At 44.2% G+C, this 20,417-nt stretch overlaps 1 protein-coding gene across 3 annotated transcripts; it reads right to left on the minus strand.

Moving 5' to 3' along the window:
* Window positions 1-1,051: 1,051 nt before the first annotated feature.
* Window positions 1,052-9,457, minus strand: Klf6 (KLF transcription factor 6). 3 transcript variants are annotated; one of them, XM_003461940.5, is made up of 4 exons: window positions 9,135-9,453; window positions 6,103-6,676; window positions 4,583-4,706; window positions 1,052-4,093 (listed from the first exon to the last, which is right to left on the minus strand). In XM_003461940.5, the coding sequence occupies exons 1-4, from the start codon at window positions 9,321-9,323 to the stop codon at window positions 4,042-4,044; spliced, it is 939 nt and encodes a 312-aa protein (XP_003461988.1). In that variant the 5' UTR covers window positions 9,324-9,453; the 3' UTR covers window positions 1,052-4,041. The 3 variants fall into 3 exon arrangements, with proteins under 3 accessions (XP_003461988.1, XP_063094129.1, XP_063094128.1); XM_063238059.1 differs by lacking the exon at window positions 4,583-4,706 and having other exon boundaries at window positions 9,135-9,457; XM_063238058.1 differs by having other exon boundaries at window positions 1,052-4,706; window positions 9,135-9,456.
* Window positions 9,458-20,417: the final 10,960 nt, after the last annotated feature.

Consider the following 20,417-nt stretch of genomic DNA (forward strand, 5'->3'; position numbering starts at 1 on the left):
CAGAACATAACACACCCATGGATCCTGGCAGAGATGTCATCTGTTTGTCACACCCTGCCCCACCACAAATCCTTCCAAATTGCTTATATTTTTAGCATGGTTAGAGAAAAAATTTTCCTAAAATTCCTAATCTCAGCATACGTGTTCATTTCCCTCTCAAGAAACTTAAAAGCAACTGCCACAAACCCTGAACGTTAAGCAAAATGAAGAATTACTATGAAGGTAAACAGTAAACAGCTGTGCCACTTAAAATGGAGACCATCCTTATCTGGAAACAGCACTTGAAGCTCGTTCCCAAGGAAACACACATTGATTTTACCCTATCACTCCTGATTGGCTTAACACAATCTGAAAGTGGACTCCTAGATGGATCAATTTGCACTGATCCATGCAGTAAAGTTAAACTGAGGCTGCCATTTACTAATTAAAAATGTTTTAAGACAAAAGCTGCCTATTTTCAAACAAACGCTAGATTTAAGGTATCCTATTGGTCTTTATAAAAAGACATAAAATCATGTGGCGGTGATGTAATTTTTACTTTTTGCCCTACTTAAGAGACTAACCCTGTAAAAGCTGGGGAAGGACTGCCTGGGAACAGCCCAGAGAATGGCACTGAGCCCTGCGGTCCCTCCTCTGGCACCTTCCTTCACCATCAGCACCTCTCTAGGTAGGTGCGCACACAGGAAGGCTGGCCCCCACTGCCGCCTCGGGAGGGAGCCTGCCACTGGTCAGGTGCCTCGGCCGCAGTCCCCTAGCTTGAGTGACAGGGCAATAAAAGGCTCCGGAACCTCTTGCTACAATGTCCTCCCTACAGTCCCGCGCTGTTTTGGTCAGACTTGGAGAAGGGATTCAATGCATTTCAGGGATAGCAACATCATGGAGTGCCTCCCTCCAGCACGCAGGACAGGCTGTGGGAAGCGGCAAGGAAGAGGTAGGCAAATGGCCCTCAGCATTGCACAATGGAGCTTTCCCGGAGGAAGCCGGTGAGTAATGCAGCAGGAATTTGTTTCAACAATCCCTCCCCCACTGTGAAAAACAACCAGACTCAAGATGCTGATAAGAATTCTTTTATGTTATTCCAATAAAAAATACATTCATACAGAAATATAAGAATCTTGCAAAAAACAATTTCAAATAAAATCTTGTAAAACAAAATTTTACAAAAATCTTACAAAGATTCTTTAGATAACAGGGTGCTTCCAAAATAAAAAAAAAGAAATTTCACTAATAGAAATTTTTTTAATTTCAAGCAAAAAGTTTCTGCTTGATTGAGGCTCAGTTATCACCTGAACAGAATGTACTTCTTTATGTACTTGCTTATTATGAAAATTACAGGGATGAACGTACATGGTCCCCAGCCCCACCCAGTCAAACCACCTCCACGGTTTCATAAGTGAGACAGGCCAGTGCAAGGCTTTTTTCTTTTTCTTTTTTTTTTGTCTTTTGTTTACCTTCTTGCTTCATGGAATTGTTATGGCTAAGCATACAGCAGGGCCAAAAAAGGAGTTTTCCAAAACCCAGCAAATCAGATGCTTGGATTTTGAACTGCCAAACAGAAAGTGCATTTTTCCCCAATCAAAATGAAGTAAATTCTTTAGATAAATGTATTCATCAGCCCAGATTTTTTTTTTAAAAAAAAAAACAAAACCAGTTATGTGAGCTTTAATCACTGCTCATTTCCAAGAAGAAACAAAATACCAGGTCAGCTAGACTCATATACATATACATACAAGTATATGTGTGTGTATATGTATGTATATATATCCCACACCCAAACTCAGCAGCTAGGTACTGGATGAAATACCAGCTTTCCATCCTGTATGGTATGCTAATTTGGGGAAATCATTCCTTGGAAAAACTGGCAGAATCTACATGCTGGGAAAAATAGCTTTATCCACATAAAAAGTGTCTAAAAAAGAATCCCTGTGATTAGCTTACTCTTAAGTTAGATCTTCTAATAAGGCTGAAAATCCAAATTCAAACCATGGTGTGTCTTGAGTCCAGCTGGCATGCTGGTATTCTGTTCATGCCACTTCTGCATGGCCAAAGGTACCCTATTTCAGACGTGTCCGTGCAGAGCTCAGTCTGCAGCCTGGAATAGGCTCAATGCTAAAACAGGCTTCAGCAAATCATTAAATTAACGATAAAGCCTCTGCAAAACTCAGGCTATAGTTTTCATTTTCATCTCCTTTATGGCCATTTTGAAATACTTCACAGGCTGTAGAATTTTCTAGCTAAACATTCTAGTTTCTTCTTAAAAAAAATATTTATATATTATCTATATATAATATATACACATACACATACTATACACACAAATATACATACACAAAAATTCTGCCCACTTTTTAAAAAAAGTAGTATACTTTCTGTACTACCAACAGATAGCTAGATAGATATGTGAAACTTGTGCCTTTTAAGCAAATAAATTGACATTGTTTTTTTAATACTTCTGTATTTTTAATATGTGTGGAAAGGTTACATATTAAATATAGCCGATGTGTGATCTATACAATTGTTGTGCAATGTCTGTATGAAAGTCTCACGGTGGCAGAATTGGTCAGATTTTGTTCAATTACCATGAATTTTTTTTTCCATTTTTAACACTGACAGTCAAAATCTTGAACAAATACCAACATATTGAGGGAGTTTTCATCTATGTGTTTTTGTGAAGGAGGACCTTAAAGAGGCTATTTTTTTCTTTCTTTTTTTGTATTATACATTGATACAGTACAATGCCAGGTGAAAAAAGAGCCTTAATAAAGCATGCATCACCCATACCCCTGTATGAGACCCCTACAAGGGGGCCACCTGCATAAGGCACCATTATGAAGGTCAACAGTGCATTAACAGCTAGAAAACCAGAAATTAGTCCTCAAGGCATAAATAAGAGAAACATAGCTGCATGAGAAAAAGGTTCTAAGCTTTAGTGGTTTTATTCAATCCAACTGTGAAAAACTTTAGGTTCTTTCTTAGCCTAATGTAACATCAGACCAGCAATTTTCCAGCTGCAGCTTTTGGATACTTGGCCCATGTCCAATTTCTTCAAAGGGCATCACAAAAAGTGAATTCAAATTCAGAATCATTTAAAAAATAATCTTACGCTGCACAACACTTTTCTGGAAGGGGAGTGTTATAAAATACAAACCAGGAGGAAAAATTGTGTTTTGCCAAGCCTTTGCGGCAAGGGATTACTGTATCAGACAAATTGTATCTTAGCTGCTCATTAATCAGAATCAAGATTACAGTCCAGATTTTAAAATGGAAAAGCATACAGTTCCCCAGACCATGCATGACTTCTTGTATTATAAGGAAAAATTATCATTGTGTTATATTTGTAAATACAGCTTATACAATGGGTTACAAATGAGCTCCTCTGTAGCAAGTAAAACAAGCTACTGGACACATTGCACGTTAAATAGCTGCACCAACACCAACAATTCCTCTCACACAGGAAGGGGCAGAGGCCCCCTCCCACGCCACGTGCCTCTCTGGGGTCCTGAGTTCCCACTCCCACCCTCCTCTTTTTTTTTTTTTTTTTTTTTAACGTTTTGTTTTGTTTTGTTTTTATATTTTTCTAAGGTGCAGACACCCTCCCAGGAAATGATTGGTGGTCATCTCATCTCATGGTATACTCCTTACACACAAAACATTCAAACTACTTTTTTCCTATGTCTTGCAGTTGTGCCACCACAAGAGAAAAAAGTCTGCCGCATCATACAGTCAGTAATAGATCCTCAACATACAGTCAGCCCAACCATTAACATTCTCAGTGCGCATGCTCACAGCGAAGGCACGGAGCCCCGCAGAAGGTCAGGTATCAGTGGCGAGTCCAGGATCACCCCAATACCATGCACCACAGGTGGTAATGCCGCTTCTGACATGACTTGGTCAGCCCTCGAAAGACCTTTCAGAGAGGCCCTGGAGGCAACTGGGTAGGGTGCAAAACAGCATGCTTTGACTGCAACACGCATCCCTCCTTCCACGGCTGTCTCTCAGCCTGGAAGCCTTTTAGCCTACAGGATTCACCCCTCTGCTCCCTCAGAGGTGCCTCTTCATGTGCAGGGCCAGGTGATCAGACCTGGAGAAACACCTGCAAGGGCAAATCAGAAGCAAAGAAGTTAGGTTTCCTGCAGGGCTTATGTTACAGGGCAAGCACCACACTTCCCTGCACTACCTGACCGGACTCTTCTCAACAGAAAGGTAGAAATCATCTCTCGTCAAGGATTTCAGAGGCAGGAAACCCCAACTTAAGAGTAATCTGCGAAGTGTTTTGGAAAATCTGATTGAAACTCCTATCTCATTCTTTAAACCTGAAGAGTACTTAAGGCTAATCTTTAAACAGAGGAGATGGGGAACCCCAGTAGTCTCAAGCATACCCAGAACTGTGCTTCCTAACATGGACATGGAATACATCACAGGCTTCCTTAAAAACCTCAGGGCTTAAAAAGAAATGTCAACAAATGTCTGAAAATTGTTGGGCCTTTCTTCACAACAAGAGCTATTGCACACCTGCCCTGTCCTGGTCACTGCACTCCCAACACTGTTTGAGTGTCTTGCAGCAAAGCCCTCATGCACGTACCTGTCACAGTGAGAGCATTTAAAAGGCTTGGCACCAGTGTGCTTTCGGAAGTGTCTGGTTAACTCATCACTTCTTGCAAAACGCCACTCACACCCTTCCCATGAGCATCTGTAAGGCTTTTCTCCTGGGAAGAGAGCACATGACAAGCACACCATGACTTCACTGGCACAAGGAGGCAAGGGGTAGATTCACAGGTGCAAGTTCAGGGTCCCAGCGGGTTCAAAATTTCAGCTTATCCTTAATTAAGGACAATATTTTCCAACCTACAAGCAAGAAGGCTGAGTCTTTCCTAATCTAAACTCAGGCCTCTCTCTAACTGTTGTCCAAGGGATCTAATTTTGGGAAAAACCAAGCTACCAAAATCAAAGTTAGCATACAACAATGATGATGACTCAAACTGGCAAAATACTTGAGAGGTGAGGTGTCAGCCCTGGGGACCCACAGCCTTGCTGAGGGCCAAGCTTTACTGCTATCTCCATGGAAACTGTTTCCCCTTAAGCACTATTTTGTTCCTTACTCACTTTCCTGTGGAATGAGTCTGTTGTTTCTTCTGGGACCTTCCACATTTGTACAAAACTGAAGTTGTAAGTTTCTGGGAAACTTCATTCCAAGGCTTTCAAATCACTTTCTAAATCGCAATCAAATGACTAAGTTGACTTCATCCTTGGCCAAACTATAAACTGAATTCAGTAAAAGTGCTACCTAAGAATAATAACTTAAAACAATACCATAGTCACTCTAGGGCAGATGCTGCCTGGTTTTTCAGGACAGCGGTGCCCAAGTCTCAGTTCTGCCACCAAGCTCTATGGGACCCTTCTGTGATTGCTCAGCAATGGGCTCTCGCGTGGCTAAGGATCTGTACTACTTCATCTTGTAAGTTTGATATTTTCTGATTTTTCACCAATCATCCCTCAGATTGTTTCTGGTATTTTTAGGGGAGAACTTTTGTCTAGGTTATAGCAATTCATTAAGAAATCACTGCTGTTTTAAATAATACCAGAAAAATAACTAGGTGATCGAGTGCTCCCAGGAAATAGCCACCGAATGGTATGTGCTCACAGAGCTCTTGGTCTACCTAGGCCTCGCGCAATCATCACCAACACTAACACACTCTACGAGCCTGGGGACCCTCCACTCTGACCTTGGAGTTTCATTTCAAACCATGAGGAGCAACCCAATGTAACACGATGCAAATATACTGGCAAACTGAGCCCCATGGGCCTTGATACATGGGGGTACTTGTTACACAGGTGGAGGTTTGGGTGCCCAGAGAGAACACGATCTAGCCTCTTTTTTGTTTGATCTCCAGGTACTAACCATTCATCTGATTCAGATGTCCAGTCTTTAAGATTTTACTTTGAACTCCAAAAAGACCCAATGCTTGGATGGAAAGGATTTAGGAAGTGAGGATTTGTTGGCTGTGACCAAATCCTGCAGAGCCCTGGGCTCCCTCCCAGGGCTGGTGCCATTCAGCAGCGCCCACCAGCGGCCAACCTCCCAGGTCCCAGGAGGGGACTGACCTGTGTGAGTTCGCTGATGTGCTTTCAAGTGGGAGCTTTTGGTGTAAACTTTCCTGCAGCCATTAAAGTGGCACCGATGTACCCTCCTCCTGCCGTCTGGGGAGCTGTCGCCACTACCCTTGTCACCCGGCTTCCCCGAAGTCCCACTGCGCACCTTCCCTGGCGAGGGCAGCTCTCCAGGCACACAACCCCAAAGTTGAGAAGGTTCTCTACTCAGTTCAGGAGAAGAAGGAGGTGTGGAGGTGACTGAGGAGCTCAGAGTTCCTGCACTGACTAATGCTTCGCTGATAGGGTCAGAGGGAAACTTGGTGGTAGGTGAAAGCTCCTCTGAGCTGTCAGATGACTCGCTGCTCACATCGGAGTTCAGGCTGTTGGTCTCCAAGTTGTAACTGAAACTCGGGCTGACTACAGTGTCCTCTGGGGGACTAGAAGAAATCTTGAGTTCTGATTCCTCCTTTTTCTCCCGAGCCAGAATGATTTTGGTCCACAGATCTTCCTGGCTGTCAAATTTGATTTCTGAGGCTGAAACATAGCAGGGTTCACTCTGGAGGTAGCGTTCCAATTCCAGGCAGGTCTGTGAAACAAAACAAGACACGTGACTGTTGTGATAAGTGAAAGTGGAACCAAAAGCTCATCTCCAAAAACATGAAAGAACAAAGGACAGTTAAACTACTGCAGCGTCACTCAGTAGTATGGGCACAGAGCCTCCTATAATTGAAGGCTGTGTCCCTGTAAGAGTCAGAGAAAATATATTCTTAGAATAGCAAGTACTGAGAAGGAAAAACAGAGGGTGAAACCTCTCTTGGCTTCCCCAACCCTGGCCACAATGAGTGATGATCATGAAGTTTGTTTTGTTGTTATAGTTACAAGTGTTGATATTTTTAATGAGTTTCCCATAAACCACACAAAGAAAATCAGCTTGACACACATTCCCCCTCAACAGGTTTAACCAGATGAGCTGACATTTCTTCATGCGTACCAAGGAAAGCCCCAGCCATCCAAGTTTACATGACACACAGATCCACACAACAGGGCAGAAAGACAGCATGGCCCAAGGTGTGTTCTGATGAAACCCCTTGGGGACACAGCTGACCACACAGGGCCACACTCAACACAGTGGACAGCAGCCAGTTGTCCACACTCGGGGACATCAAGGGAGTTACATGCATTTCTTGTATAGCCAAGATCTAATACATTCTCAAAGAATGCCAGTCCCAAGGACAGGGTCATGAACACTACAAAACTTTAATTACTTCTACAGTGGTCTGAGAGAAACAAGAAACTACAACAAGAGTGGGGGAATAATTCCAGAACAGCCATCTGCTATTGTAAAGGATGCGAGAGGGAAATTACTCTGCTGGGAGTGCCACAATGAACAAGAACTTTATCTGCTGGCCAAGAGTACAACTGTATGAGTCATCACTCCTATTTCTTTCACGCAATGCCAAAGGACACTTCCTTTTGAAATTCTGACCAGCAGCCAAATAAGGACCCGTTCAAATATACATGCAATGTGTCATGGACAGGGTGCCCTCCCCAGCCCACAACCAACCTTTCAAGAAGCTACAGTGCTGACATCAGCATCCCCTCTCCCCCATCTCAAACTTTCTAGCCACTGGAAAAGAAAAATGGTAGGAAAAATTTAGAATCAAATTATGTCTGCCCTGATTTTTACCAGGTTGCCTGTATGTCCATATAAGGATATCTGTGCTACTGACAATTCTACGGATTTAAATTCTGACACCAGCCTGCTTTTTTCAAGGACTCATTTTCAGGGCCCCAGTGCCCTGAGCACAGAAGCCGGGGCTAGGCTGCCTTGCACCGCGGTGTCCTTCCATCAGTGTAAGCACAGCCACCCTCTGCTCAAGCCTCACTCACAGGGTGAGCAGAGGGGCTGGACAAGGGGCAGAATCATGGTTTTCTCATTCCTTCCTAAAATGAGATGTGTCTGACTTACAAGGTCTGTTATAGTATTTCGCAGAGAGGCGGTGAAACATTTTATTGACGTTTCAACGAAAAGAGCAAGCATATTTATTGAGATCCTGTTAAACTTTAATAATCTGGCTAATTTAAAATCTCCATTATGCTGATGAACGCCCAGGACCTGGACGAAGCTCCGAGAGTTTAAAAGCCTCTGAAGGCAACCAGGAGCCAGGTCTGGCTAGTTGCCCAAATCCCAAATGCCCGAAGGAAACTACTTAGATCAATTTCAATCCACCCGAGTGTGCAGTTCGGTGTGTGTGTGAACAATTAAAGTGGCATGAGATGATTGCAACACTTCTGAATTCCATCCTTCATTAAAAGCTTTCTAGGCTTTGAAACCCACATAAAATATCTGATTTGCTAATTCACTTTGACAAAATAACAAACAGCACAGCAGGGCAGTGAAAAGCCAAACCCTCTACCACCTTCTTCTTCTTCTTCTTTTTTTTTAAAAAACAAAGGGACAAGTGTTAAAGAATCTTCCTGCAGTCAACCCAAGAAATTGTAAGGGGGGAACTGCTTAAGTTCCCTAAATTTCCGATGTCCAAAATTCTGGTTCCACTGAAACGCCGGAAGCCGAGGTTCTCCCTCCCGGACTGAAGCTCCAGGCGCGGGGGGAACCGGGGTCCCCGCTGTCACCGCCCGGCCCCTGCCCGCAGATGCGGGCGGGGAGCAAGGCCGACCCTGAGGGCCCGGAGCCTGGAGCGGAAGGGCGCTGTGAACAGCCCGGAGCTGGGGAAGCGGATCTATTCCGCAGGCAGAATGTTAGATTAAAAACAAAAACAAAAAAAACAAAAAACGAGGTACAAACAGCAAAAAGCAAAACCAAAACAAAATCCGGCGGAGAAGAAAATAAAATGAAAAGCCAGCGGCAGCCCAGGCGAGCGCGCGCCCGGGACCCGGTCCGGCTAAGGCCGGCGGAGCAGCACCGGCGGCAGCGCCGAGCGCCTGTCCCGGCTCGGCCCGGCGGAGCGGCACCGCGTCCCCGCTGCCTCGGAAGAGGTTCGGCTCGCGGGCGCAGCCTAGGACCGCGGGCGGGCGCCGCTTACCTGTTGCCAGTACTCCTCCAGGGAGGGCAGAGCCGAGAAGTAGCCGGTCTCGTGCACGATCTGCAGCTCCTGGAAGATGCTGCACATGGGGAGCACGTCCATGTCGGGGTGCGGACGGCGGTCCCCGGCGGCCGTGCGCGCTGGAGTCGCAGTGGAAACTCGGCCCGCGAGCGCAGGTGAAAGTTGCATGCAAACTCCTGGCGCGGCTATAGGACACCCGGCCGGACCCTCCCGCAGCCGCAGAGCGCGGAGCCCACACAATATTTGCAAACACCGGACTGACTGCGAGCGCAGCCTCTGCAAAACTTCCCTATTCAAGCTCCGCTGCCAGCCTGCCCTCCGCCCCCGCCGCTCCCCCACGCCTCCTGCCCACGTGACCCGCCCGGGCCCGCCCCACACACTACCCAATCGCGCCGCGCCCGGCCTGAGGGCTGCGTGCCGATGATGTCAGCTTCAACCAATTGCAGGTGCTGACACACCGCGGCCCCGCCTGGCGTGACCGAGATTCTTCATGACAGCCCTCACTATAGGGCCAATTCGAACTCGGCCAGCTCTAATTGGATAGCGTCTCCACCGGCTATTTTTAGCAGGGTATATAAAGCACTAGTAGCGCCGCACAGAAGGAGTCGGCGCTGGGAGGTGCACGGCCGTGCGCCTTAGTTTCGCAGCCGACCGGGGCCGGGGAAGCCGGCTTGAGCAGTCCGGCTCGGGTCACCTGTGCCTTGCCTCTGGGGTTCGCGGTCGGAGCTCGCAGCCTTGGCTGCGTCCCTGGGTCCTGGCTAGGTGTGGCCACCGCGCGCGCGATCCCCAACAGGCTGCCTGGGCCCTGGCCTAGGAACTGCCGCCGTTCCCGGCCGACAGGCCCTCCGCACGACCACAGTCGCCCTTTGTGCCCCGGCCGGCTCCCCGCTTTCGCGGCCGGCCTTCCACCCCAAGGCTCAGAGCTGCGGGCGGCGGGGCTGGAACCTGGGCCACCCCGCTTTGCGCCTGAGCCGGCATGGGTGGGCAGTCCCGCCTGAGCCACCCGACGGAGCCTGGAGCAGCCCGCCCGGCCTATGTCCCGCCCCGAGCCTGGGCACTGGGTCCACATCCTGCCCTGTGCCTGGACTTGCTCCTCCCCGCCCAGTGCTAAGGGGTGTCCAGTCCCTTTTCATTGGGGGAAATCTGTGTTATCTCGTGGACGCCTCGGCAAGGTTTTCAACCAGGTTTTCTCATGAATGTGTGCACAATTTAACTTAGGTGGAAGCTGACATTCGACTCAATTTTTTTTAAATAAAAATGACTTCCTCAAATACACCAGTTTTTGTTTGTTTGTTTGTTTGTTTTCTTTTTTATCGGTACCGGGGATCGAACTCATAACTGCCTGCTTGCAAGGCAGGAGCTTATGCCGCTGAGCTAAATCCCCAGTCCACCAGTGTTTGTTTTTGAACAACAACAACAAAAAAAAGTAAACACGGAGTATTTCAAAATTCAAAATGAAAAAGTGAAATACAATTTATAGTTTTAAGAACATCACTGAACATTATTTTTCAACCTTATAATTTTAGAATGCGTGTTTAATTTTAGAACAGTAGAGTAAACGGATGTGACAGGATCACAAGCCTGTAAGAGTGTAGGAAGAGACCTTTGTTGACAGCTAAAAGGAAAAGTTCTCTTAGTGGACCTGCTGCATGTGATCTATGAGTGACCAGCCTGTGTGGACAGAAGAGTGTCCCTTCACTGGCGTGTGAACCTCCAGTCTGCTTCCAGGAAGGAAATGGAAGAGGCTTTGCTGTCAGTCTTGCACATTTTGCTCAACCTGTCAAGGACAGCTATTCATCCCCTTTGGGCGATGGTTAAACTGGGCTGGGGTTTTCTCCTGCATTAGCAGGAAGGTTGTGACTTTGGCCCTGGTGGGACCCACGGAAGTGAGACTCAGATCAAACGTTTGAATGAAGATCAGGCAATCTGGAGATCAGGAACTCTGGGAAGTTCTGTGAAAGGGACTAGATACTGACCAAATCAAGGAAGACCAAAGGTTTTAGGGAAGACTTTCTGGGCAACTCTTTCGGGAGTCACAGTGACAACACTGTAATTTATCTCGTGGACAAAGAATAATTCTGTGTTAATGATTCTTTTTATTTACATACTTGTAGAATGTAGATGTTTCCTTGTCTTTTACATGTACTTCCCGATACATAGAATGTTGTATAGTTAATTTTTATGAGAATGAACCCAATTGGATGTAATGTAGATATAATCAAGTTAATTTTAAAAAGTGTAAGAACAGGGAAACATACATAGATTGGATTTCCGACAAATTCTGTGTCTTCTTGCTGCTGTGCGTATTAGCAGTTTGGCACAGTTGCCCATCCTATGGCTAGCTGGTTATTGGTCGATAGCAATCTATAAAAGTAGAAGCCTTTGTTGTGGCTGAAGGCATGGGGGAAGGAGGTTGTAGATGTCTTACAGTGAGTTCGGTTAGGAAGTATAAGGCTACCAGGTGGGAACATATTAGCTTTGTATGAGAAAAGAATATCCGTGACACCTGAACAATACTATTAGCCTGAGTTTTAAAATGAGTGATAGAGTCACAGAAACCGAATTCATTCAGATGGGGAAGTATGGCACAGAAGTTAAAAAATGAATTTTAAACTCTGACAGCCTATACTGATGCATAGCTTTGATCATGTTAATTAGGATTTTTAATTTTTTGATTTTTTGGTTTGGTATACTCAGAAGAGATAATGCATAACATGCTTGATTTGTGGTAAGTAATAATCAATTGAAGGCAAAACTTAGTTGACATTTATCAATTTCTAAACTTGCTCTTGACGTTTATTTGACAATAAGGAGCTTGGATGGTCACATGGTAAACTGCAGGAAGGGCTGGCGCTGAGGTTGGCTGGGAGCCCTGAAGGAGCTGCTTTCTCCTGCAGGCCTCTCTGCCTGCCACTAGAGAGGACCGCACCTGCCGCCGTGGCTGCCACTCACATGTACTCGCCATCAGCTCCTGACCTCACTGGGCCTCCGTCTGGGCCTGTGCAGGCCAGCGGCCCCTGGATCATGAGGCACAGGCACTGTGGCTCCGTGGCGATCTCCCCACCCCCACTCTCTGCCCTGTTTCCTGCCTACCCTTGCTTCTAAGGCAATGGGTACCCACATACCTCGAAGTTCTCTGTGCCACATGAGGGGGCAAAAAGAAATCAGACTAAAATACACTTTGTCTTTTAAATCTAACTTTCCACTGAAAGGTTATTGGGTGATATAATGGTTTTGAGTGCCACTTTCTGTTTTTCAACTCAAAAAGTGTCCCTATAAGGACTCTTAAAACTGTGTTGAGGATAATTCCAATAAAGCCCCATTTTACTGATAGCGAGCTCTCCCATCTTGGTTAGAGAAGCCTGTTTTTATTTTTTGTTGTTGCTGTTCTGATGTTTATCCTAGAGCAAATTAACCTTTCATTTCATCAGTTTACTTCTGTAAAATATAAGTTTTAGGAAGATACTTTTGAGTAATTGCAATGTTACGTGATATACAATTGTAAAAAGCTCATACTTATTCACTATCTCATTGGCTGAAGAGACATGCAATTTTATTGGAAAAAAATCAGTTTATCTGACATATGTCAGGTAAAGATTCAGTCTTTTAACTGTTAGTGCTAAGGACAGTTAAAGAAAGGAAATATTGATAGTTTTCAAGAGATGTTCAATTTAATTTACCAATGTGTGATTTGTTCTAAGTAGATGATCCTCATGGTTCTGTGGCACTGGTGTGGGAAAGAAAATGTGAATGTCCCTGATGTTTGCTTTGGTAACTATGTTTGCAGGTAGTTGTGCTGATTGCTTGTATTGCTGTGTTCCTCTCCCCACCTTGCCCTTGGGCAGTCCCTGCCAGCATACTGAGGCTGAAGGGACGAGGCTGATAGAATGGGACGCAGCAGTGGGGGCCCACTGACTTGTTTTAGGTCTGCCCATGCATGTGTGCTTTGGAGATACTGCTTCTTGGCACCCAGGCCATGAACTTGAAGAGGTACCCTTTTCACCAGGACTGGGGCTTCTGCTTTCTTTAAGAGAAGTGCCTAGGAGTGTGGAAGGGCGCCCTGAAGTGAGCTAGTTTGCCTCCCCACTTCCGGAGCCCCTGGGGTAGGAGGTCTATAGAGAAGGGATATATTTGAGAATGGGATCCCATTTATTACAAACTGTCATGACAGCCCACGAGTTCATAAAAGTTTACCCATAATTGTGAAAAGCTGGTACCTGCCAAGGAGTCTTTACTGAGATAAATAGTGTTACAGGATGTGATGCTGTTCATGGCAGAAGGACACACAGCCACATGAGTGCGTCTCAGAAGCAGAAGCCTTGCCCACCCTACCACCCACTGCAGAACTCAGAGAGGTTAAATTCTAGAGTATTTACACCTGACATTCATGAAAAGAGCCAGCACTCCTGGTGACTCCGGTGGCGGGACTAGAGGAGGAAAGGAAAGGGGCATGCAGGAGCTCTCCACATGGTGAACTTATTCTGTGTCTGGGTAGAGGTTTGGATTACAACCCACTGATGGCACACTTAGGACCTGTGCATTTAACTTGCTGCAAATCTTCCCAACCACTGCCCAAAAGAGAACCATAAATAAGATCTGAGTTTCAGTTAGCAGTGTTTAGAGAAGCAGGGTTTTAAGGCATGAGTTTTGCTTTGAAACAACGTAAGGAAAGGGAGGAAGAGAAGGAAGAAGGGAGAAGAGGGAGGGAGAAACAAAAGGATGAATGGATGGAGAGAGGAGTGGACAGAAGCAAACAAGGTGAAATAGTAATTGTAGAACTTGGATGATAGGTAAATGGGTATTCACAAATTCTTTAGACTTCTCTACTTTGGAAACTTTTCTAAAAAGTTAAGGAAAATATGCTAAAACAGGAAATAGAGGAGGTCAGGCTGAAGTGAAGTTTGGTTAATCAGTCAGGCTCTTGATTCAGACACCTGCTAGCTGTGTGAGCTTGGGCAGGTCACAGTGTCTATGAGATTCAGTTCCTAGCTTGTTGGACTGGTGGGAATAACATCTGCTGCTGCCCAAGTAACCTGCACACTGCAGAGGCTCTTTCTAAAATAACTAGACTCAGCTCAGCACTAGTGGGGCAGTTTCTGAGGCCTGGTTCTGCTTCGAAGGCCATAACTTATGCTAAGAGCAGGGGAAAGGGGACAGAGGAGAGGAAGGAGAGCTTTCCTATTGAAACTGAACTACTTTGATTAATGCTGACGCAAAGATTTAAAGTCAGTTTTTAAACATTTACTTTAAAGTCCATGTTTTCATAATTATAATTAGGTAGATTTAAGCTAATGAGTCAATATAAAATTAATATCTGTATATAGTGCATTGGTTTCTTGTGGCTGCTATAATAAATACCACAAACAGTAGCAAAAGCCAATGAAATTTATTCTCTCAGGTTATGGGGACCAGAGGTCTTAACTCAGGTGTTGGTAGTCTCATATTGCATTCCCTCTACAAGCTCTGGAGAAGGACTGGTTTCTCTCATCCTCTGCCTTCTGGAGTCCCCGCCCTGCATTGTGGCTGCATCCTCTGATCTCTCCTCTGTGGTCACATTGTCTTTTCCCCTCCTGTCTATGTTAAATTTCCCACTGCTTTCTCTAATCAGAGCACTGGTGCCTGGATCTAGGGACAAGCAGGACAAGGCAGAATGATCCCATCTCAAGAGTTCATTGAATTACATTTGCAAAGATTTGTTTTCCAGAAATTTGGCATTGGTTGACACGTCTTTTGGGAGACCAGTTTTTGCTCTCTCTCTCTCTCTCTCTCTCTTTCTCTCTCTCTCTGTATATATATATATATATATATATATATATATATATATCAATTGTTTTATGTAATAATGGGATTGCATATTCCAAGCTCCTATAGGCAAGAGGTTGAGAAGCATGTGGACAAATAATAATTATTCTGCAGTTATTAACAAAAACACTGAATAGAAACAGAGTTGAATACCATGTCATTCCCAGCTAGGGTGCCTATCTCTTGAAGTGAATTCTCTAACCCTCATGAGAAAGCTGAGGCCTAGAAGGGTATGTTTCATGTTCAAAATCACCCAGCTTGTATTAGTGGGGATGACAATCCCATTGTACAGATCTGGAAACTGAAGTGGGGAGGTCTGAGAGGAGGAGTTGCTTGTCTGAGTCCCTTGGCTGGGTGTTGCATGATCAGGTGATAGCTGATGCAGGGGGCCATGAGCTGTGGGGCACCCAGCACAGTGGGCAGGCCTGGGATTCCAAGCCCTTCACTCTGGCGTCCAGAGCCCATGGGCACAGCTTGGCTGCCTGTGTGAAGGCAACAGAGTGCAGATGAAGGCTGTGGACCTGGTTCAGAGGAAGGCCACTGGGACAGCTGTGGTCTCCTCTGTAGTCTGAGCAGCGCTCTTTGGTGCGGCTGTAAGGAGCTGGGACCTGAGGGGATGTCCTCTTTGCAAATGTCTAACTTCCTGGTTGTCCAAAGAACAGAGGCCTCCTGGGAAGAAACTCATACTTGACAATTTCTAAAGCTGTCACATGTGGGATTGCCTGTCACTACTTCCTCCGTGCCCCTCCGGAATTAGTCAAGGGTGTGCTTGCTTTTAAAGCACTGATGGCCCCATATACCTGTCCTCCTGCTTGCTTCCGTACTTCCACAATGGCGCAGCTCTGTGTCAGACATCTCCCTGTACTCCGTGTGCTATGCTGTGGCCGTGCCTGGGTCCTGTGATGTCTGCAGTGACCTCCCCATGCAGTGCGGAGTCTGCATCCCTATGGATGGCTGTGATTTTCTTCTCCCCAATACCAGTGAGCTTCTCAGTCAAGGACTGACTTCTACCTTTATACCCTATTTCTATCGTGGGACTTGCAAAAGCAGAGAGAGATGATGGCTTATGTCAACTGACTTCCTGTGGAAAGGTCTTGGGATGGCCAGCTTTTGAGTTTTGCCTGTTAAGAGGCATGCTACTGTCTTTTATCCCAGATGCTTACATGTGCTTATCCCCCTCTTTAGACTGTCAGTTCTTAGAAGAAGCCATCCATCCTTCTGCAAATGTCAACAGGCACTCATTTTAAGTGAAACTTCTAAAGGCAGCGGTGCTGCCTACTACAAGAAGCCAGTAGAAATTAAAATTTAAAACAATTGATGAGAAGGCAAAAAGAAAAATGGCAATTTCCAGTGATTCATGATTGATTCATTTTGTATAAATCCAAACCTTGTCATTGAGTATCAAATTGTTTAAAAAAAAATCAGGAACATGGCAACATGCAATTGAGAAAAATAATAGAAGATTGGCAATTGCATGGAAGATTAAAGTCTGCTTTTATATAATAAATGATTATGTGTTGTGAATATTTTTAATCTTATTTTTATCTACTGTGTTCTAAAAAAATAAACTAGTAAATAAAAGCTTTTAGAGTTCTTAGCAAGCACTAAAATTTTTCTAAGGAAATTAAGTTTGGTAGGAGGATATAGGATAGATGGTTTCCACTCACTAAGCATCTCTAAACATATAATGCTTTCTTTCAGTAAGCAAATGAACCCTATTCATATTCCAATGATGTTTATATTATATGTAGATATACCACATACTGATTCTTTTATAATCATTACTGACTTGAGTGTTGCCTTATGACTTTCTCTTAATAGCCTATAAGGAGAGTGAACTTACTTTTTTCCAAAATCAGTATTTAGTGCCAGCTACTCAATAAATACTTCTTGAATGAATGAGAGCATGAGTGAATACATGCATGAATCATGATGGTACTTCAGTTTTGTCTAATTATATTTAGTTGGGATAAAATTAGTTTTTTAATGTATAATTTTGTTTCACTTTCATACCTTATTTGTGTCTGTATAGAAATTTACAGAAAGGGTGTCTCTATTTATCCTAAATATAAGTCATAGCTTGGGTCATTTTCCATCCTAAATTGTTGCACCTAGGGATTCACCGAGAGTCAGAGCCTGGTCCATGTGCATCCTTGGATGACTGGCACACCAGCTGAGAAACTGAACAGACACGTGTTACTGCATGGTAAAGAAACAGAAGGAAGCTAATAGAGCTAGTCAACTGTTCACTGGGAGACCCTCCAGAAAACAGTCTGTCAGTGCTGCTTCTTTCTGGTCTTAATGGTGACATCCTAAGGTTGGCTTTACATTGACCCATCCTGTATGGAATTCATTTTTATCATTTTTTAGGTTCATCTCATAGTTTCTCTGGAGTACACCCTGCAGTAAACTCCTGAGGAATGTGTGGGTACCTTCCTAAGCCTGTGTGTGTACCTTTTCTTTAAGCTTCTCACAAGCTTGAGTGATAGTTTCCTTCAACATAAACTTGGTGAAAAATCTCTCTTGACTCAGAAGATGTTGTTCTGTTGTTCCAGATTTAGTTTTTGCATCTCATTTTGGTTTTATGGACAATTTTCCAAGTTTCTGACTCTCCTATTATACCTGAGGATACCTGAGTATCTGTAGTTTACCTGTATTTTTTCCAGAATGATTTCTCTTTGGAAAGAATTTAATCCAGGGCTCTGTAACAGCTTTCATGTGCAGGTTCCTGCATCTTTCCCCACTGCCACACATGGTGTTGAATACATTCTTCTAGTTTACTTGAGGAGGAGAGTGTTTTGCTGGAATATGAGTACAGGCATTTAGTAGGAAATGAGTGGGATGAGGAATAAGTGGAGGACTTGATTGGTGCAGTTGTTTTATGGCTCCAAATTTAGCCATTCCTCCATTTTCTGCCCTTCTTGCCATAGTATATCAAGCCAGTGCTAATGTAAGACATCTCTGCCTTCAGTTGAGGGACCCGAGGGTCAGCTGTTCTGAAACCCACTGGCAGAGTGTTCCAGGCTGCAACCATCTCTGCCTGCTTACCTGGGCAGCCCACGCTGCTCAGCGTCTCACTAAGTGGAAGCTGACGCACACTGGTGAATCCCTATTTAATCCCCATGTGCAGTCCTTCTTATAATAGCTTAGTTTTATATTAGTGGGGTCTAAAGAGTAAGAGAGCAAGATCATAGTCTTAATCTTTCACATTAGACCAGAGGTCTTGAATTTAATTTAAATAGTAGGCTAAAAACTAGGAAAAGTGACTTCATTAAACATATTCATGGCCAGGCTTTTTCCTTAATATGTAAATGAAAAATACCTATTTTGTTCCTAATGTTATGGATTTTTACAGTGCCTGATAACCTTAAGCTGAAAAAAATAAGCAAAAGGTTGGAGGGTCAGGCAGAGGGAATCAAGAGGAAGAATGAGAAAAAATAAAAAAAGAAAATTGTTTTAACTATGCTTGGTATTTTAGGAGAAATTCAAAAGGAGTCTGCTTTAACCAGAGGACATGTGTTCAGAATCTGACTAATGTGGGTATGGGCCAAATTTCTGTGATGTTTGTCTTTGAAAACCAAAGTCTCCTCCTGAGCAAAAGAGATGTTCAAATTAGCTCAATTCAGATCTTATCTCCTTTGGTGCAACTTTCTCATTTCCAGGAAACCTTAGCACATTTAGAGGAGTAAAAATCTGTATCGTCTATCTGGTAACACATTTGCACCACTAAGTGTACATGTGCAAAACTATCCAAAGTGAGTTTTCTTAAAGTGTGTTTTTTATTACATGTTGAACATTAACCTATGTCTTTGAGAAACAACACTAGATGTAACTCAAACTAAATCCCCCTGAATACCTAGCTCAGGTCTCACTGGGGTCAGTGAGGAGCAGATAAACAGCGTCTCAGGCGAGAACTAGTACCATATAGGGGTGGGGTAAGAACAAAGGGGCAGGGGCCTTGGGAGTGCTGCCCAAGGTGGTCACGGCAGTCACGGATGGACTCTGGGACGAGGTGACATTTAAGCAGAAAGAAGGAGGTGATTCTGGTTGAAAGTGAAGCCCCATTTTATCTGGCAGGAAGTGGGTGCAAAATGCAGTTATAAGCGATAAAAGTTCCTCTTTTACTCTTAATTTTAAAAATTTAAATTTTGTATCTATTTAGATATGTTTTATGTACAAATTGCATGTTTTTATTAGTTAGCTTTGTTCATAGGCAATCTGAACATAAACCTGAAGACATCATGAAGTCGTCCCCTGCCATGAGTAAGAGTATGCGTGGGCCTATGCAGAGAACGCGAGCGATGTCAGAGGACTGGTCAGCCACTGCCTAGGGCCACTGAAACCAGTTCAAAATTTCCTTCTCTTTGTATTTTGATTCTACAGTAATAGGACAGCTTTGTGAACAGTTTTGTCCATCTGACAGAGACTTTGAACATACCAGTTACCCTGAGACCTCTACCAGAAGAAGCCATTTCAGAGTGGCTGAGGCCTGTCCTGCAACATCTTCCAAAGTTTGTTTCTCTTGCCCAAACTATCACACACGGACTGAATGGGAGCTGGCCTCTGTGTGCATATTGTTGAGGTGTGTGCTTGGGTCTTTTTTGCTTCACAAACCCACCTTATTCTTTTCTCATTGTCACAAAACACAAACAAGGAAACTCTCACTGTTCTCAGTCCCACATCTCAGAAAAGGCCAGGACATTCCCAAATGTAGAGGCAAAGTTTGCGTTCTAAAGTTCAACTTGATAAGGGAGGTTTGTCTCCTTCATCTTCCCAGGACTCCTAAAGGGCTCTGGAGAAGGATGAATAGTATGAAAGACTGAGAAATCATTCCCTAAATGGGAACCAGGGTGGCAATTCTGGCATTGCCGATTTATTGTTAAAGAACTTAGAAGTTAGCAGTCCGAGATCAGTCACTTCTCATGACTGAGCTTTCTGCATGTGTAATTTAAACATGTGACCTTAAACTGTTGCATCATTTAATCATTAAGGGCCTTCAAAGAAGACAAGCCTGGGTTTGGGGCTAGTCTCTGATTTAGTTTGCTTCCTAATTCTTTTGAATATCTGGTGAAGACTTGCTTACCTAACAGGACAGCTTGAAGATGAAGTGAGATAATGTATGACTTAGCTCATAAAAGAAGCTCCACTAATATAAATATTGCTTTTATTAAACACTACAGTGACAAAAACAGCCCTTACTCCTCAGGGGTTCTCAGGTTAACTTACGTCCCATCGGTGCTAACTAGCAGCAGTCATAGAATCCCCTAGTGGGGTTTCACTTGATTGAGGGGAGCTGTTTTTATTGTTTTCTTTTCTGCATTTTCATTTCTCCTTGGCTTATACCAGGTTACGTATTTTCCTTGAAATAGCCTTAATCATAGGAATGTTTCAGGGTGAATGTGTTACATACTGTCCTTGAAACAGCCTCAAGCCATAGGAATGTCCCAAAGTGTTCCTCTG

This window comes from Cavia porcellus, unplaced genomic scaffold (assembly GCF_034190915.1).
Source record: "Cavia porcellus strain 051 isolate PalLab524CR breed Dunkin Hartley unplaced genomic scaffold, mCavPor4.1 scaffold_27, whole genome shotgun sequence".
Taxonomy (NCBI): Eukaryota; Metazoa; Chordata; class Mammalia; order Rodentia; family Caviidae; genus Cavia; species Cavia porcellus.